This window comes from Strix uralensis, chromosome 6 (assembly GCF_047716275.1).
Source record: "Strix uralensis isolate ZFMK-TIS-50842 chromosome 6, bStrUra1, whole genome shotgun sequence".
Lineage (NCBI taxonomy): Eukaryota > Metazoa > Chordata > Aves > Strigiformes > Strigidae > Strix > Strix uralensis.
Genome location: NC_133977.1, coordinates 44,461,526 through 44,478,167, shown reverse-complemented (window position 1 = coordinate 44,478,167; position 16,642 = coordinate 44,461,526). Strand labels below are relative to the sequence as shown.

Genomic DNA, 16,642 nt, shown 5'->3' with positions numbered 1-16,642 from the left:
ACACAGGTTTTGTATAAGAAGAAAAAGAATCTTCTTTATCAAAGAGAAAATTGGTTTAAATTCAAATGTTAAACTCAAGAATGTATCAAAAGTTACCAACTAAATTGCATCTCAGTGGCAAGTATCATTGTTTTTCTAATTGGCAGCTCTGTATTATGCAAAGGTGGGTTTGTATGTTTTTTTCTTACCGTAACACATTAGAAAGATCCCATCTTGAAGAAAATGCTAATACCTTTGTCTGAATTTCACCATGCAAAACCACCCATTCACATTTGAAAGCAAAAGCTTAAAATAAATGTTTTAATTTTCATCTGCTGTTTCCTGCCTCATTTAAAAAAAAAGAATTGCTCAGCCATAAGATGCTGAGATTATTTACACATATTTTTGTATTAATTTTGCAACCTCTCCATAAGCCATCAAATTTCTTCAACCCGCACTCCCCCTCAAAACCCAGGAAAAGCCACCTCCCATCCCACGGCAGGGTCAAACTCCACAGGTGCCTGGGATATGGAAAATGATTAAACACCATTTAAAGGTGTTTCAGATCCAGCAGAAATCTGGCAGGGTACCTCAGCATCGTACTCCCAGAGCTGGTTGCCCCTCATGTGGTGGCACTTCAGCATGGTGACGGGGCCGTTCAGCCTCGAGACGTCCAGGCACAGGTCGTCCGTGCGGATCTCTTTGTCAGCCGTGTAGGAAAACACCTGGAAACAGAGAATGATTGCAGAGAAAGAGTTAACAAAAGTCCTAACCAACTGCTGGTTCGGGATAGACATTATTTTCACTCCAGTGGAGCAGAACTACTCTCCTCTTCAAACATTGAGATGGTGGTGTGTCGGAGTCACCATTAGCCGGGGTCCTTATTTCTCCGTGCGGGAACAGAAACGACGCAACACCAATGTGATGATCAGGTCGTCCATCTTTTATTATAGTTATTGTTCTAGTTTTTTTCTATTCCTTTTCTGGTTACATTTATACTCTACTAAGTTCCGTACACGCACTCATCTATCTTCTAATAGGCTACAGGTCATCTACACACGCTGTTCACGCGCCTCTACAAGCATTTACACTGGTTAATTGCAATTAGCACGTAAAGCCCAAAACTTGCCAAAACTCCCTTATCTCATACCCTGTTTTGCTCAGACTTGTGTGCTTTTGCTGACCACAGGTGTTTCTCACTTATCTGCTATCTTGTGTGGTTTTGCCAGCCTTATTTTGCTGGCCTTGTCTTCGTCCTTGCATTCTTCTGTCTGCACTAACTTTCTCCCAGCGCGGCCCAGACTCCTACAGGGGTGCCTTGAATTTCACAAGTTTCGTGCAAGTTTCTCTGCTAGTGAATGTCTGTTGTACATAGAAAAAGGAATATCATGTTTAAGAAAAGCAATTTTATGGGACCAAGCCCAGGAATTATCTAGGGATACACTCAGTTTTACCTCCTGGGAATTCTACAGAAGCATGTAATTGTGATCTATGTCTTCAGGAGAAATTTCCCACATCTTGTAATATAATGGATAAACCAAGCCCATCACTGGAAGATTCCAAACTCTCCTAAACTAAGTCTTCCTCCAAGTATCTACTTTAACTTTGGGTACCAAGGATTATCTATGTGAAAGATTCGTATGCATGGATATTTCAGAACTATCGTCTCACTTCATAAAATTAGGAAATAAGTCACAAGAGAACACTCCCTCAGCAAACTGCTATCAAAGCAGTTCTAAGTTTCAGAGGGGTTTAACCGAACGCCTTCAGCGAGGAGCCAGCTGGACAAAGCCCAGGCTGTGACTGGCTCCTTTCCCTGAACGTGTGCACGGTAAAGATTTGATCATTTATGGTAACTAAATACAAATACATCAGGTGGTCCCACCGCGTCACAGAGCTGCCGTGTGGTACAGGCTGAGCTCTCGTGGCTCACCCCCGAGGCCCTGCAGCAGGATTCATGGGGAAGCATCCCACTTTGCAGGTGGGTTTGGGAGCTGGAGAAACACTAAATAACTTTGACTGAAGTTCCCTGATAACTTTAATCCGCCGTGGGGTCTCCAGCCATCCCTCACCAGCCACACAAGGAGCAAGGTCCAGTGCCCAGAGAAGGATGAAAATGTGGTGACCACAGGAGAAGGGGGAGGAAAGGAAGGAAGCTAGGAGAGAACTGCGAGCACTTACACCAAATTACACGGCCTGGACACATGGGAAGTATCTCTCTGCTCCTAACCCACTGTTCACTCACACCCTCCATAATGTTGCCAGCCCCACCCAGCACAAAAGCTCCTGAAATGGCCTTAGGAAACAGCCTTGGGTCTGTATTGCTTCATGCTTTCCTTGCAGAAATTCCTTTTCCTTGCAAAAAGTGAATTATTTCTGTGCTCCAGACCCCTCTCTGCAGCAGGAGGAGACCAGAGAGCCGAGCCTCAGCCTGTCCACCCAGATCCACCAGCCCACTACAAACCACGTGTGTCTGCTGCTGGAGCTCACAGAGCTGCAGTGCCACCACGGTGGAGACAGAGAGGAGAAAGTCTGCAGGTAATAAAATAATGTCAAAAACATGACAGATGATAGAATTACGATTCGGGTTTTGATGAGTATAAATCTGTACCTACACCTGCAACGGAGAAACAGTGCTGTCAAAAATATGCAAAATATTCACTTATGTGGCAATGCTTAAATTAACATAGAAATATAATAAAAGCATGGCTATGCTTAAATTAACATAGAAATATAATAAAAGCATGGCAATGCTTAAATTAACATAGAGATCTAATAAAAGCATAGACAAACACAGCATGTGGACATACGCCCCAATTTCTTAGTGATTTCAGAGTTCCTTTACAACCTATTCCTCTTGGAAAAGGACGACAGTATAATTATAAAAAGCTGAGACTGAGATCTGAACCACAAACAACGCAGTGCCCCAGGGGATGCCTATCCATTGGGACTTCCAGTGAAACGTTATACTCAAGGAAAAAGAATCAATCAAGCAGCAAACAAAAAATTTTTTGGTGAATTAAGCAGAGGGCGGGAGATACGACGTCACTTGGCAGCGCTGCACTAGTAAAGCAAAGTCTCCCCATGGAACTCTTAAAACCTATATCCTGCACAAAGCAGCCGAGGGAATAGAGGCAAGGGTTTTGAAGCTGGAGGTTCGGAGAAATCTTTCACAGCAACTGTGGAAGATGAAACCAGCCCGCTGAGGCGGCAGTGGAGCAGCCAGGTCCAAATCAAAGCCGCGAGGGAGAGGCAGAGCTGCGAGGATCAGCAGTCTTTCCATCTGCCAGATTTCTTACTCACCCCTCGCCGTCTGGGTGAAAATCTGGCATCCGAAGGTACGGCAAAGCACCAGCCGCCTTTTGCATTTATTCATCCAGTGATAAATCACCGAGACCAAATCTGAGGGTCTCAAAGTGTTGCTTTCACTTAAAAACACAAGAGGCACAGGTCAATACTCGGGCTTCTCTCCTACACCCATCCACCAGCCAGCGCCCAGGGGAGGCCACGCTCGGAAGCGTGCTGTCCTTTCCGAAGGAGGTGAAATGAGTCCACGTCACAACCAAAATTCCACTTTACGTCCATACAGATATTTTCTGTGTTTCCCTTCCCCGCTTTTCTGGGTGCAAAAGCAAGTTCCAAAGCCTTTAAAAGCCCTGTATAACCTCAGCCAAGGCACTGGAAACTCCGTGTATGTACTAACTCACTCAGTTGCATTCTGGAATTACTGAGAAAAGGGAGTTTCTAGCTGAGGGCTGACCGAGGAGGAGCCACGGGTGTCATTTTGAAAAGCAGCTCTAACTGTGCCCATCTCTGGCAAATCTCAGCAAGAACTAAAGCATTCACGGGTACTCAAGTACGTTAAATCTACGGCAGTAGAAGCAAAGTTTTCACATTTTCAAATTCATACAAGCTGTCACAACGTGCACTTCCCAAATTTCAGTTTGTGTCCTAAATCTGTGTGTTTTTTCCAGCTATTTTCTTTTTTTATAGAAAGATGCCTATGATCAGAGTGATTGCTGGTTTGTTAACAGAGGTATATATCCTCTTGATCCGATGAGCTGATCTTTGCACATCACACTAAGTTAATGGAAGTGCATAAGGTTACGAAAAAAAAAATCAGGATCAGTTGTGGAGTTACTTCGGAAGAGGTACAAGAGCAGTCTATGTTCTGGACTAAACTGAAATCTGAAGGTTTTAGAAACAAATTGTTCAACTACTTACGACCTTCTTCATTTACACCAACATCTGAAAACTCTTCTCAAAATAAAACAATGGAAGAACAAAAGCAACCTCCTTCAGTCATTCATCCAGACCTCCCAAAATCCCCTTCCAGTACATTGGTTTGAAATGATTTTTGGAATAATAAGCACAGAAGTCAAGAAAGAAGAAAATTTGGGTCAAAAAGACTATTGGTGCTATAAAATTAAGCTGTGATATCTATATATATATATAAATATATACTAATTTGTTGGGAGAGATATATAAATATAGACCTATTTGGTGGGGAGAAGATCTCATGTAGTTGAGGTATTGAAGACCTGGGCTAAAAAAATCATTATTCAAACCCAGATACCATAATAATATTCAGCTACCAAACTACCATAATTCATGTCCAACAACAAAACCTTGGGGGGGGGGGGCTTTGGTTTTTCTTTTCAACACCTTCAACCAAAAATCTTACTTGCTGGTAGAATACTGGACTTACCTGCTTGCTGTCACACTATAGCTGGAAGAAGAAATGTGGCCAAATAATCTAATAATCTGAAAATCACTGAAATGTGGGCAAACAATCTAATATTCTGAAAATCACTGAAACGTGGCCAATCTAATAATCTGAAAATCACTGAAATGTGGCCAAACAATCTAATAATCTGAAAAGCACAAAGTATCTCTCACTCAAAGTATATCCGTTTGGGTTCAAGAACCACTCGTATGAATGTATTGTACAGACCGTTCATCTTTTTCCATGCTCATTATTAAGAGTTTTATCCATTACCATTTATTCCAAAGCAACTTCTAATTTTAATTTTCAATTTATTTGCATTTTTTACATTAAACATATTTGCATCAGGCATCTTCTTCTAGCCTCAGAGACATGCTTTTAGCCTCGGAGAGATGTTTTCTTCTGTGTTTTACAGAAAGCAAATGCTTACGATTTGAAATGTATTTCCATTTGCATATTTCTTTTTCCTCTCATCTTTGATAATTGCAATACACTGTTCCGTTATGTCTTTTGAAAGAATAAGTGATGTCTGAATTGACAATTACAGAAGATGGGTTTGAAAAACACGCTGTTTTAAGAAAGAAAAATGAATGCTAATTAAGATGATGTAAAATTATCAGGCTAGCATTTTGCTACCATTCATATTAATTATAGATATAATTATATTAATGTAATTTAAAAATAGAGGGTGAGGAACACGTTGCATTTTATAGCTAATTAAATAGCGTATTTCACGCCAGCGGAAGCCAGGAGAGGGCTTCCCCAGCAGGAACCCAGCCTTCTGCTGCCCTACGCAGAGGCGACCGCACCGTGCAGGAGCTTCTTCACCCCGAGGCACTTCCATAGGTCTGGTGAAGGCTCCACCTCATCACCCCCTGGAAGTCCCTGGCTGGGAGAGGAAGGTTGGTGCACCCAACCGCTGCGCCGGGGGCTCAGCAGCTCCTTCCCCGCCACATCCCCATTCCCTATCGCTCCCAGACCCATCAGCACCAACCTACAGCGTCTTTTTACTGGGTTGCAATTTATTTACTAACACATGAGCTGCTGAGGAGTGAAAATTAAAGTTCTTTCCAGTTGTCCCTTGCTTTTTTTCTGCGGCTGTCCCCACGGCCATGGCCAGCCCATCCCTGCAGCTGCGCGGGAGCTGGGCAGGGGATGCTCCATCACCGGGAAGAAAGTTCCTGGGCAGGAGCCACTCCCCGAGACCTGCGGGTGTTTGCCGGGCTGCTTAACCCTGATCGGTTTTACTGAAGAGGTTCAGCAAGTCTCTGATGTGTTTGAAGCAGACACTAGTAAAGCAGACACTAATAAAGTCTCCAGAATGACAAAATACAAAAGATTCTCACAACAGATGCGGCACTTTTCTACGGACAAAAAGAAACACTGTCACTCTCTTCTGCTTTCTGTGGAGCCGATCAAAACAAAAGGAATTGAGTATTTTTCACTAACACCTTGTCTTTCATAATTCTGATACAGATAGATTTATTGCCTATACAGAGTAGCAGGTTTTGTTACAGGAGTTAATGCATGTTGTATTATTTTTTGTTAATATCTTTTATTATACATTTCCAAACAGCAAGTTTCAAGGCAGACGTAAGCCCTATAAAGCCAAAGCCCCGTTAAAGCTGATGCTTGGGCCTGAGACACTGGCCAGACTGAACGGAGACGCCTCACGTATCACTGACAATTTCATTACTTCTTTCATGTTAAAAGGAACTAATGAAATATTTCCCTTGATAAAAGCCTGAGAAAATAATCAGCTTGCTCAGCACCAATAAAGCATCATTAACTGGAAGTCAGTTGAGTGGCCAATACAAATTTGTGGCTAATTTTATATACACATATAAAAATATGTCTATAGAAATATATATGTATATATGTATTAAAATATGTATATTTAAAATATATATGTATATGTACACACACACTTACATATATATATATAGACACACACATATGGGCTGCAATAGCCCATGGCCAGAATTTGCCCGTCCTGTTATTTGGTTGACCTTTTCTTTGGAAAACAGGTAGCCAGGGTATTCTGTCAACTCACAAGTCGTCTAATACTGAGAATATTGTTCGTAAACCTCTATTTTATACTTCATTAAGTGGAACTAAATCTTGAGGATGCACCTGTGCAATCAAGGAAGAAGTCCGCCGCGCAATAAAGACAGTTATAAACTGGACATAACGAAGTATAGAAAAATCTAATTTATTCTGACAACCATTTTAATTATCTATGGAACTCCCAAAGGTAAATTTTGAATTCACCTTTCATAATTGATTTTAAATGTTCTAATAAAAGCTGCAAGGAAAGCACTTTTCCTCTCCTCCTGAAACTGTCTACACATTAAATGTTGAAAGTCACCTTAGGCAGGACAGCTGAATTGAAGCTGATTTCCTTACCACCCAAAAAAGATCCAGGACTCTCACAGTTAAACTGCCAGTTCAGTGGCTTTTGGGGGCAAGGACTTTGGTATTTTCCTGTCCACTGGACTCTCCCCTTCCTCAAGGCCAGCTATCACTGAAGCATTTTAGTACCCGAACAAGCCCAGAGCAGCCACGGAGAAAAGGCACCTCACAGCTCGGGCAGGCAGGCCCAGCACTTCCACCAAAGAGGACTTTTAGTGTTCCACAGGCAAGTCCACCCCTCGCCGGAGAACAACGGCATTAACTCCTTGGAGGAAAAAAAATACCCAGTTCCAACACTCCACTGTACGAATTTCAGCTCCTTAGGAAAAGAAAAAAAAAAATATTTAAAAATCTGATTTTCATTCCTACTTGTGTAACACGCAATCTCATGACATGAAAAGAAACGCACGTTTGCTTTCTTCAGCTCCCCAGAAGCTCCTGCAGTAGCCATCGCGGCTGGGGCCCAGACACCCGCTTTGGGAGAGAAGAGCAATTTCTGGGGCAGCTCCTCCAGAGATCCAGCCCTTCACCCAGAGCCTTCAGAACATGCCCAGCCCTATTTTAATTCCAGATGATTTAGAACAGGTGTTACTTTTTGCTACTCTAACAGTTTCTTTTCACCCTGAAGGAAGATATTTAAACTAAAACAACACAAACCCACCAAGACAGGGCATCCCACCTAAATTTAATCAAGGGCCAATCTTCAGTTTTTGGATGACCTGAAGATGTGCCGAGCTCGGAGCCCCTGAATTGTTCAGGAGTTTCCCTGGGGCCACTCTGGAAGTAGGGATTGGATTTATTTCTAAAAAAAAAGGCTATGCCAAGATCTTTAATGGCATATTAAGGGCCAATCTTCAGTTTACTGGATGACCTGAAGATGTGCTGAGCTCAGAGCCCCTGAATTGTTCAGGAGTTTCCCTGGGGCCACTCTGGAAGTAGGGATCCGATTTATTCCTAAAAAAGAGGTTATGCCACGATCTTTAATGCCATGGAAGCAACTCATCCCAACCCACAGAGAGTCATCTAAACCTGTGAATGACACAGGCACGGCCAAGCCAGAAGTGACTTCCACATTTTGGAAAGTTCCTATAAAACTTGTTCTCAGCCTCTAACCACCAGATTCATTTATCCTCGTGCTCAGCCCTGAGGAGAGAACCACTGTAATTCAGAGAACACCGTCATTACCACCAGCTATCAAAGACTGAAGTCATGGGAACTATACTAAACGGTCAATGCAATAAAAATAAACTAAAATAGAAGAAAAAAAAAGTGGTTGGCAGCATCTACCAGGGACCTGGTTTAGTGAGGTTCCCGGGGGTTGCTAAGGAACTTGGCTGTATCGCACCCAGCATCCTGCACCGGGAAACACCGGCGGCAGCCCTTCGTGCCGAGGGCAGCACACCTTCCTCATCGTCAGCCCTTTCTCCCCTGCCACGGAATCCTTTGTCCTTTTCTAAACAACCATTATTCTACAGAGGTTTCAGGTGCATTCAGCACTTTGCACAGAAACTGCAAAATAACTGATTTTTGGCTCTGCAGGAGCAGGGGGATTGTGCTGGGGCTTTTTCCTGTGTTTTGCTTTGTTTTGGATTGGTGTTTTTGGTTTTCAGAGGGTTTTTTTTCAGATAGCTGTCACTTCAGAAAGGATGGCTACCTACACACCTGCCACAAAAAGCTGTCGCTGCTCCCAGGGTGTCACAGCGCTCGTTATGCCGTGCCAAATTCACACGTTTTAGCAGGTACAGCAAACACTCAGATTCTGCATTTCATCCACCCAGGCTTCATTACTGCAACGTTACACACCTAATGTTAGTCTTCCCACGTTCCCTGGTGACTATTTCTGCCAGTTTAAAGAAGCAGCAATTCAGTTTTTCCATAGACTCTAAAAAGAAGGCATTATTCTCATTCTGATTGTGCTAAATAAAAGATACTGTTATTTACCATGCAGGCACAGCTCCTTCATTCCCTATTAATCACAGTTATTATAACGGTGCTGAAGATCACCGAGGGCTCCATTGTGCTGCATCCTGAGCAAATCCAGATTATTAGACACTTCCTGCCCCAAAGGTTTATCATCTCAATGCATAAGAATGATGTAAAGTCTGCAAGGGGAATCGTATCTCAGCAAAATGGACTAACATAATATAAGCAATAACTAGTTTTATTCATAATGGGTCTGTTTAGAAGATGAAAAGCTAGCCAGAAAGCCATGTTAGGGAAACAGGAGATTGTAAAAGGTGAAAAAGGCAGAAAGAGCAAAGAAGGGCTAAGCTACTTTCTGGTATCCCCTTATGGTGGAGTTGGGAACGGTCAGTGTGAGGTTCATGGTTGGACTAGAGGATCTTCAAGGGCTTTTCCAACCTCGATGATTCTGTGATTCTGTAAACGGAAATCTAGTATTTTCCTAAGATATTACAACTAATAAAATCAACACATTAAGCTCAAAAACTCTGCAATGAGTGCTGTGATTCCTTATCCAGTGACCCAAGGAGGTTATTCGGTTTGAGATCAGCTGCACGAGTGCTGCTCAATTCCTCTTTTTGTGCATAACTCGCACCAGTCGCGTGAATAAATGTCTCATTGTCGCTAAAGGTTTTGTTCTGTTCAGTCTTGTGCACAAACTGCTGTTAGAGGACTTGCTGAACAGCTGTAGCTGATGAATTCACTAACTAAAAATGCAAACTGTGACTCCGGCGTTAGCCTTCCGTGAGCTGGGATCGACGGCTCTGCTGGAATCCGCAGCCAGCTCCCCCTGCTTGCCCTCAGGGTCTCTACCTCCTGCACCCCTCTCTCCTCCTGACCTGGCAGTGATATTAACACAGGAAAAATGACTTTATAACCTACTGAAAACAGCGGCCTTCCATTACAGAAACACCTCACGAATCAGACAGCTCACACATTTCTATCCATTCCCAGTAGTAAGCAAATTATCATAGCATAGCGATAAATTCTTACAGAGTGAGAGTTTATAAATTATTTTTCTACATACCACTCCAGAGAAAGTGCTCATGTTTGAAAGGCATTTGAAAATATACACATTTAGTGTGAATGGGAGAAAAATGGAAACGCTGTGGAACAGAACAGTTTTTGAAAGACCCATTATTTAGAGCTAACTGGGGAAAAAACAACCCTCTAACAACCCTTATTGAGTGCATTGGGCTTTTTTTTGAACTGTCACTGAGTACTGAATCTGAACTTTTGGTATAAAACATTGCCAGAAGGGACTCGTGTTCCCCTTGCACATTTACTAAAAGATATAAAACATCCTCTCTGTTGATCTCGCCCTGCAGCAGCTGCCCCAGGTAAGCTCACAGTGAGCAAACCCCTGGCTGATGCAATGCCACAGTGGTTCAGAAGGAATCCCCACAGAACACCGCCCGTCCCGCAGGAACCGCAACGGCCTTTCCAAAAAATCCTCCTCCCGTGCGGAGCGGCCACGCACACAAGATGCTGACGGCCTGGGCGGCCAGAAATCGAGCACTGAGCTGCCGGGGGAGAGGTTTTGCACGAAGCCAGTTTCTTCCATGTGCCAGCACATCCCTCCGTGCTCAGGGGATTGGTGCAGGATGTAAAATAGTGACAAATGCCCCAGACCAGCCTCTGTCAGGGCTCTGAGCAGGAGCTGCAGGGCTGCTGTCACGGCACGGGGCACTGAGATATAACCTGTGGGTCACAGCCGTGCTTTGCTCTGCTGTTCTGGAGAACCACCACACTATTTCTCGAGAAGGAACATCTCAGAAGGACAAAGCAGCCCCTTTCAGCTACTGCTTTTGTCAGGCTCGCAGTCAGCTTTGCATCAACCAGCCTCCTTGCTAAGGAAACGCAGGGAGCATGCTCTGACAGCGGAGCTGACCTCCGTGCTGCGAACAAAACGCTCCTACCACTCCAGGCTGCTCTCTGGGGCACGATGGGACCGACCTGAGATGAGATGGCAGCGTGTGACAGCACAGGAGGGACCGCGGGGCCGCCCCGGCTCAGCAGGGAGCAGTCCAGGACCCTCCTCGGGGCTCTGTGAAGGTGTGCTTGCTACTTTCCTGGTGACATTTCTGCTGCCAAAAAGCAGATTCATTGGTATACCCAGCACAAGCAAAGCTCCGGACAGGGGAAAAGGCACAGGGTGTTGAACAGGAGAAAAATAAGAAATGGCCACGTGTTTGTTGTTCGTTGGCTCTGCGGCAGGCGAGGGGAGAGCGGCCGCTGACCCACGCTCGCTCCCCCAGCTGCCCTGCTCTCCCAGCACAGCCCCACGCCTGCATGGCGACTGCCGACCTGCCCCAACACTCCTTTTTTAATAACATTCCCCTCCTGCCCGTGTGGGACCGTAGGATTTGATTATTGTTATGAGCAGAGGCCCGACGCTCCCAATAACCGCAGTAACAGATGACATTCCCATGGTAACGCAATAAAAGCCATCAGGACGACTGTAGGCAGGAAAGGCAGACGACTGTTTTGCCCTCTACCAGGACATCGAAAGGAACAAATTTCCTTTAAAATACCACAAAACCAGAAGTCAGATGTGGGGAAAAGAACCCAAGAGGCGTGAGATTGAGGGGTCCTCCCCCTCTATCTGAGGCTGGATAGCAGTTTTTTCCACGATTCACATGTGGTCAGTTCTCTCTTTAATCAGGAGTCAACCCCGGGGACTTTCCTCCTGAAAAACATCATTCCTGAAGCAAGTTAACAGGCTGCCCCCACCCCAGGAGACAGATGCACAAACCTGGGATTCTGGCCGCTAAAGCTGTATCCCCACCGCAGCTGATTTGAGGACAGGCATTGCATTTTTTTCCCTCCAGACAGAGCAAAGAAAACAGTTCTAAGATTGCTTTGAACTGCATTAGGAGATTCATAGTATTTATTTTAAAGATCATTAATAAGTCACCAGATCCTAACTGAGTTAGGATAATCTGAAATGCCCGTGCCAACGTAACAACAAATCCTCCAGTTTTATACTCTGAAAACAGTTCTCTACATGAAGGGCCTCTGTTAACATATTTCATTTTCTTCATTTCTTAAAGAAATTTGTATTTTTAGAATCTCGTTATCCTTAAGTCCTTCCAAACACTTTGATAGCTGTGAGATATTTGCCCTTGCCTCGAGCTGCATTGCGCCCATGCATCTTGCTGGGCTCTAATGAGCTAGGTATTATTCTTGCTCCATTTTCATTCTGAAGTAGTTTTGTTCCTCAGCTATTTCTGTAACCATACAACCCCCCCACCCCCAGCATTTACATGTCTTAGCTCAGTTCTAATTTCTCATTACAGAATTTAATAAAGGTAACTTTTAACGGGCGTCGTGTACGAGCACTAAAGGATGAATAATGTTCTGCACGTAGGTCAGGTATTCCTGGGAAAACCTCCACCAGATCACAGATACTGCTTTTTGTTCTTGGAAATGCAGGGAGCAGAGTCTCTTAATTAAGAGTTAAGTGTGCAGGTGCACACAACAGACTTATCTGCGGTTTCTGGTTGACGTGAGGAGTATAAAGGAGACTGGAGCCAAAATTTCTTTAGATATGAGATATGTTGGCTTCGGAAGGCTTAGAAAGAATGGTTATATTTAGTAGTTATTAGGTTTTTCAGGCTATAGGGCCCATATATACATCCAGAACCCATCTGTCTTTATCTCAGAGCCTTACAGTCCTCCTAACCTCACACCTGGTTCTTCAGAGGAGCTGAGGGTTTGGAGACCTGACAGTCATCAAGGATTTTTCTCCTCTTTCCACTAAAAGAGAGGGGTCTCTCTGCCGTGTACGGAAAGAAGGAGAAACACCAAACACCTGAGGTGTAAAGAGAATGTTCAACCCTCATCACATGCAGTCTTCTTAAAATGCTAACGCTTCCATCTCCTAAGTCAAATTTAGAAAGACAGTGAAGTTTGGGATAAATACGATGGAGAACCTTACCTCTGAAAGAAACACGGGAATTTGCCCTAAGGTCTTGCATCTTCTCATCTTTTTTTCAGCAGATGTGGCACTAGGAAAAGCCATGCTTATCAAACATGACCCGGCGGGTATATGGTCCAAAGACCTTCCTGGGGAGAGACACCAGCACAAACCTAAAGTCCTGCTGAGGGATCTCCAGGGAATTTAATTGTAGTGGGTGAGCAAGCGCAGCCCTCTGCTCTGGAGGTGTCAGAAGCTGAATGAAGGGACCTGGAGTCTTTAATTTGAGAAAGCAGAAAGAATTAAGGGGAAGAAGAGCCCTCCCTGCAGGCAGCCACACGCCGCTTGGTGCCGCACACTCCCTGTCCTGCAGCCGCATGCTCCGGCATCCCTGGGTGAAAGATCCCTAATTACAGGTTTACATTGCAGAACCCAACTAAATCCAATGAATCAGCTCTGCTAATTTGAATTCGAGGCATTAGAATATGCAAAGTTTACTGTTATTTATACAGAGAGCAGGTACAGTCATCAGTGGTACAATGAGTTAAATGATTGCCATTTACCTTATCACTCCCTTTCAAACATACCCAAGACACAAGTGAAACACCCCACGCCCCCACTATTTGAATTTCCACTAACGGAAAGAACTCAACTTGCATGAATATTCTGCGTGTTTATTTTTCATATAGACGTTTTAGAAACGGATTAATTCAAGCCACAAGTCACGTAGATTCTTTCCCATTTCATTTTCCTTCCAGGACTGAAAGGGGCTACAGGAAAGGGGGGAGGGACTCTTGATCAGGGGGTCAGGGATAGGACAAGGGGGAAGGGGTTTAAACGGAAAGAGGGGAGATTTAGGTTAGATGTAAAGAAGAAATTGTTCCCTGTGAGGGTGGTGAGGCCCTGGCACAGGTTTCCCAGAGAAGCTGTGGCTGCCCCCTCCCTGGAAGGGTTCAAGGCCAGGTTGGACGGGGCTTTGGGCAACCTGGGCTAGTGGAAGGTGGCCCTGCCCGGAGCAGGGGGTGGCACTGGATGGGCTTTGAGGTCCCTTCCAACCCAAACCAGTCGGGGATTCTATGATTTTCAAAAAGATTTTTTCCCCCAACGCCAAAAAAGAAATTAGAATTCATTATCAAATTTTCTAATGTTAGTATCTGAAACTTTAAATGCATTTCTCTGCACTCTAAACAGCAGGAATTATTCAGTATATTCACTCAGATACTCCAACAGATCTACGGATATACAGATATATTCTCAACATTTGCAGCTGTTACTTGAGAAAATGGCTTTCTGAGTACTCCTAAAGCTCTTAAGCTCAAAATCCCACACATTTTTAAAATTCCATTAACACATTTGCTAATTGCTGCTATTGTTTCTTATAGTGAACTGACACGTCTTCCTTAGAGCCACATTCACTGAGGACTGCTGTGGGAATCCTGGTTCCATCCCGACAGACCAGAGCACACCCAGGACACGGGGCGCACCTGCCGAGCCCCCGCCGTTACTGATCCCCCAGTTTTCTGCAGCAGGGCAGAAACGCTGATGGGTGAACCTGCAGCTCCCGTGCTGCTCTGGGGCAATTCCAGTCAGGTTCTCCTGCTAGCAGTTGTGCCCGTGGTTACACAGCACCAGACTGAAGTAATTACTGTATAAATATATTTTTTTCTTTTTTTTTTTTTTCCTTTTACCTGATTTCCTCCCATGCCGTGGCAGTTGAAAATGCCCACTTTTTCATTTTCCTTGCGGCCCATGTTGTCTAAACACTGGTTGGTTTCCACGTTCCTGATCTGAAGAAAGAAAGAGATGAAATGTTCCTTGAAAAGAATGCCTGTAAATGCCATATTTGTGCAGAAAAAATTACATCACTGTAGGAGAAAGTACATTATCTGTGCACTCAACTCTATGAATATACTTTAACTTGCAATTTGTAAATATGTCACACTCCCAAAAGAAAATGAAAATAATTACCAAGAGTATAATGAGATTTTAAATTACATATTAAGTATGAACAGATTCAAGGAAAATCTCATTCAATGCCTTGTGTTGTTTTAACAAATATAATACGCTTTTACTTCTAAACAATGCAAAACTAATGGTTTGCCCAAGATAGGAACTTTTTTTTTTTTCTTCCCCAGCAGGGCTGACTCTACTCCAAGAGAAAAAAACTGAGTGTGAGCAGTGTCTGACGTCTCACTTTCAGAGCAGAGGCTGTTGATGGCTCTGTGACTAATTACACGCTTTTAAGAAGTTTTTAAATCAAACTTTCCCCTCAGAATCTATCCATCCTCAGAGAAGAACACACACTTAGTGAACACCTCTGCTTAAACAAACCCTTTCCGCAGAGCGCGTGCGCAGCGCAGCCGGGGAGGAGGCGGCAGCTCCGCTGCCTGCGATACAACACGCGACGCCACGGGCTCCGGCGCTGCTCGGGCAACAAAAAGACCATCGGAGCAAGAAGCAATAGGGAGCAGCAGAGCATCGCTCCCCAAAACGTATTTTTAGAATATACACTTATCCAGGAAAAGGGCTGAGTATAAACGCAATTGCCAGCTTCAGGTTTGTACGAGAGAAGCGGGAGAGGCCGCAATCCCTGCGAAGGCTCCAGGACAGCGTGTGCGTCCAGCCAGTACCAACCCCAGCCTGTGCACGAACAGCTTTTATCTGAACCCTCCTTGCAGATCTGGCAGCACCGTTGTACAAACACGTCCCCCCGCCTCCTCCTCGCTCTCAACAGCTCGTGGGGATTTTCCTACTAATGCCTGCAAAGCAAAAACGCATCTCCAGCTCTCGCTCCCTCGGTAAAACTTGCCAAACTCTCTGTTTTGCAATATTTCAGTGGCGTTTAGCACAGCTCTCAGCCCTGCAGTTCCCAGTGCCGCCTTCAGAGGCTCAACAGGCACAGCAGCCGGTCAGAAACCAAAAATGCCACCAGCCCCGGCTTAACGCAAGGAAAATGGGATGGTGCAATCTGATTAACGACGCCGGGGAAGAGTGGCTCAGCAAAGCTCATGGCGTCGCTTCGTCATCTGCTCGAACCTCGTTAACGCCCCCCCCAGAAATCACACCATCTCCAAGGCGGACGCTCTCAACTGCTTCATCCTCCAAGGGCTGCCCAAGTCAGGAGGAAGGCTGCAGGCCTGGGGGTTCAGACCTCAGGTGCCAGCTGACAACCAGACCGCTGGTTTTCACCACTTTCCACCACTTTCCAGCTGCTTTAGGCCCTTCGTTAGAGCCCAGTGAAAATAAACAGCTTTATGTGGCTACGGCAGCTCATGGCTTCCTGGAGTACCCTGCTGCACGTGCCCAGCCAGGGCGTCACCAGCAGCAGAAAGGTAATTTTTTTTTTTTGCATTAAAACAGAGGACTAAAACAAAAAATTACTTGAAAACTCACCTGTGATTATTATGTCAGGTTTACAAAATAATTCTTGTGTTGCGTTTACTTTGCATTCACTTTCAATGTTACATGATTAAAATGTAAAAAAGCATATTCAGTATTCACCAGTTCTTGCACATTTAATGCTCATTCTGAGGCATATTTTCATCCATCTAGGAATTTCAATTCGAATACAGTCACTGTATATAAGTTATGCTCTAACAGAATAGAAAATTTAGTTGCAAATAAAGGCTTGGCAACCTTCAGGA

General features: G+C 44.4%; 1 protein-coding gene across 3 annotated transcripts in view; it reads right to left on the bottom strand.

The window, feature by feature from the left end:
* The window catches only part of GALNT13 (polypeptide N-acetylgalactosaminyltransferase 13), a 152,101-nt gene that overhangs the window by 15,903 nt on the left and 119,556 nt on the right, over positions 1-16,642 (bottom strand). For all 3 annotated transcript variants that reach the window (XM_074873882.1, XM_074873883.1, XM_074873884.1), the window contains exons 11-12: positions 14,687-14,785; positions 570-704 (exon numbers count right to left, since the gene is read on the bottom strand). In XM_074873882.1, coding sequence (XP_074729983.1) covers positions 570-704; positions 14,687-14,785 — 234 coding nt within the window. The remainder of the gene's footprint in view (positions 1-569; positions 705-14,686; positions 14,786-16,642) is intronic.